We start from the raw sequence: 2,821 nt of genomic DNA on the forward strand, positions 1-2,821 counted from the left end.
TCTTCTATAAGTTTACGAGCATGAAGATGTTTTACAAATTATTAGTGTAGGGCATTTTACAAATGGTATTAGAGACGATCATCCATGTTTCCAAGGACCCTCCCCGTTCACGCTAAAGACGGGAAAATCTCACCTCACCGCGTCGTAAGTATTTGTTTTATGTGCTATTACTTGTTTTTGTTTTATTTAGTTTTATAGTTTTGTTACTGCAGTATAGTAAGATGCCTCCTATTATAAAAACCACTAAGAAATAGCTACTTAAGGAAATACCAAGGTCCAGCTTAAGGAGGACCCCTACGATTGGAGGATCGCGGTGTTGAAAACAACGGCGGTGGTTTGCGATCGTATTCAAGGTATCTTGAACAAAAGAGGAGCTTTACTATGGCCTATAGAGCAATATTGGGTACTAAGGGAAGCACTATCGATGTACTCCAAGGCCCTTCTCCAGTTAGACGTGGCATGGCATGACGTCATTCAGGATGACCTGGACTTTAGTTCCATAGAGTACGTGATCTACGATCTTATGGGCAACTACGAATTTAGTCGCGAGGAGCCGATTATGGTAAAGACAGAAAACGGAGAGATAAAGGAGCGTTATGAGACGGTACACAATTTGGAAGGAGCCATGGCATGCCAGGAAGTAGTTCATGCCATACCACAAGTGACCTCTAGGATGAGTGTGATGGTGAGCGCCCCCGATTACTTCCACATCTCAGAGGACGTCTTCGACTACAGCTCAGGAGACGAGTCCAGAGTTGAGGACTAGAGCCCGTCGCGTAGATCGTTCCATGAAACATTAATGAATAAGATGGGATTTTTTTTAAAAAAAAACTAAGGACTTATGTTTTTGGTTATTCAACGTTTTATGAGTTGTTTGAATTTTGGAATAATTTTGAACACACTTTGAATGATATGGTTTAATATTTTCCTCTTGTAAACTCCAAATGGTGTGGATTTGGAATGTATGATTTTCACGAATATTTATCAAACCATTATGCGGTTTATCCTCCCTTATGATTTTCTTTTGGTGCTTTAGAATCTCATAATGTCGACAAAAGGATGAGGAAGCAAGGGAAGAGAAGAAGGCTAAGGAAAGGGTGTCTCCACAAGGTCTAGGACCACGACAGCTCCTGACGTAGGAATGTCATTAGTCCAATCTGCAGCTCCAGCAGCACCCTCTGTGGATCTGGCCGCAGAGGTAGCAAGGTTGAGAACAACTAAGACTGAGACATGAGGAATTAGCACATGCTAGGCAAGCGCCCCAAGTGCCCCAAATGCCCCAAGTGCCTCAAGTAATAATGATACAGCCTCAGCCCCCAACACCACCACCTGCACCACTACCTATGACTTATGGGTTCAAGCCAGTGTATGAACGTTTCAGAAAGCAAGCCCCACCAACCTTTGAAGGAATATTTGATCCCAAGGTGGTGGAAGATTGGTTAAGATTAGTTGAGGCCATCTTCGATCATATGGAGTTAAATGATCGCCAGAGAATCTCATGTGCAGCCCACTTGCTTAAGTTGGATGCGCGAATATGGTGGGATGCGATTAAACAGACTCGAGACCTGAATACCATGACTTGGGCAGATTTCGTGCAGGCTTTTAGCAAGAAGTATTACAATGCAATCTTGTTGGCAACCAAAGTAGATGAGTTCATGACTTTGGTTAAGGGAAATTTATCTGTCACTGATTATGCACAAAATTTCGATAGGTTCGAAAAATTCGCTCCTGATGTTGTACCAACTAAAGCTCTACGAGTCCAAAGGTTCATGAGGGGACTCAAGCCTATGATTGCTAGGGATGTTAAGATAACCAATACTGAAGTGGTCAGTTATGCTGATGTACTAGATAGGGCACTTGAGGCAAAATACTTGGAGGATCGGATATGGAAGGAAAATGCTACCAGAAAATAGGCCCACCGAAACAAGGGCTTCAATGAGGGAAACAAGAGGAAAGCTAATGAAGGGGCAGAATAGTGGCACTGATAAGAGACTGAGACCCCTGTCCACGAATAACAACAGTCACAACACTCAGAACCACCCTAACAACCACAACAGTCGCTATAATGATCGGAACCGTGGGAATCACCAAAGCAACAGAGTCAGCACCCCACTTTTCCTAAATGCTCGAAAAGACACCCGGGAGAATGCAAGGCTGGCACCAACAAATGTTTCAAGTGCGGTCAGGCAGGACATCTGAGAAAAGATTGCCCACAATGGAAAGTGGGACAGAACAGTAACAACAATCTGGTGCCAGCACGGGTTTTCACCTTAACTCAGAATGAAGCAGCCAACAGCAAAACTGTAGTCACAGGTCAGCTCCCTATATCCGGTATGATGTGTAGAGTCCTTATTGATTCTGGAGCGACTCACTCTTATGTTTCCATGAATGTGATTGTTAAGTTGGGTATGCCTTGTAAACTTTTTGAGCATAGTTTTAGTACGATGTTATCGTCAGGAGACATGATGTTGTCAACTAGATGGTTGCAGTCAGCACCTATAACAATAGAGGGCAGAGAGTGCCCGGTAGACCTTATAGAACTGTGTATACCGGATTATGATGCCATACTTGGCATGGATTGGTTATCCAAACATGGAGCGACGATTGACTGTTGGAAAAAGACTATGGAGTTCAGACCAAGAGAAGGAGAAATAAAAGGTTTTCTTACACCCATAATATCGGCACTAGAAGCACAGAATATGATGCAACATGGCTGTTCGGCATATCTGGCTAGTGTGGTGGATAAATCTAAGGAGTCAGAATTAAAATCAGAAAATGTGCATATTGTTTTCGAGTTCCCAGAGGTGTTTCCCGAGGAGTT

General features: G+C 43.2%; 1 protein-coding gene across 1 annotated transcript; it reads left to right on the forward strand.

Annotated features, from left to right (window-relative positions):
- Positions 1-1,298: 1,298 nt before the first annotated feature.
- On the forward strand, positions 1,299-1,913 carry LOC133806764 (uncharacterized). The gene has a single exon (XM_062244854.1). It carries the CDS (start codon positions 1,299-1,301, stop codon positions 1,911-1,913), a length of 615 nt encoding a protein of 204 aa, XP_062100838.1.
- The last annotated feature ends 908 nt before the right edge of the window (positions 1,914-2,821 follow it).

Source organism: Humulus lupulus, chromosome X (assembly GCF_963169125.1).
Source record: "Humulus lupulus chromosome X, drHumLupu1.1, whole genome shotgun sequence".
NCBI lineage: Eukaryota > Viridiplantae > Streptophyta > Magnoliopsida > Rosales > Cannabaceae > Humulus > Humulus lupulus.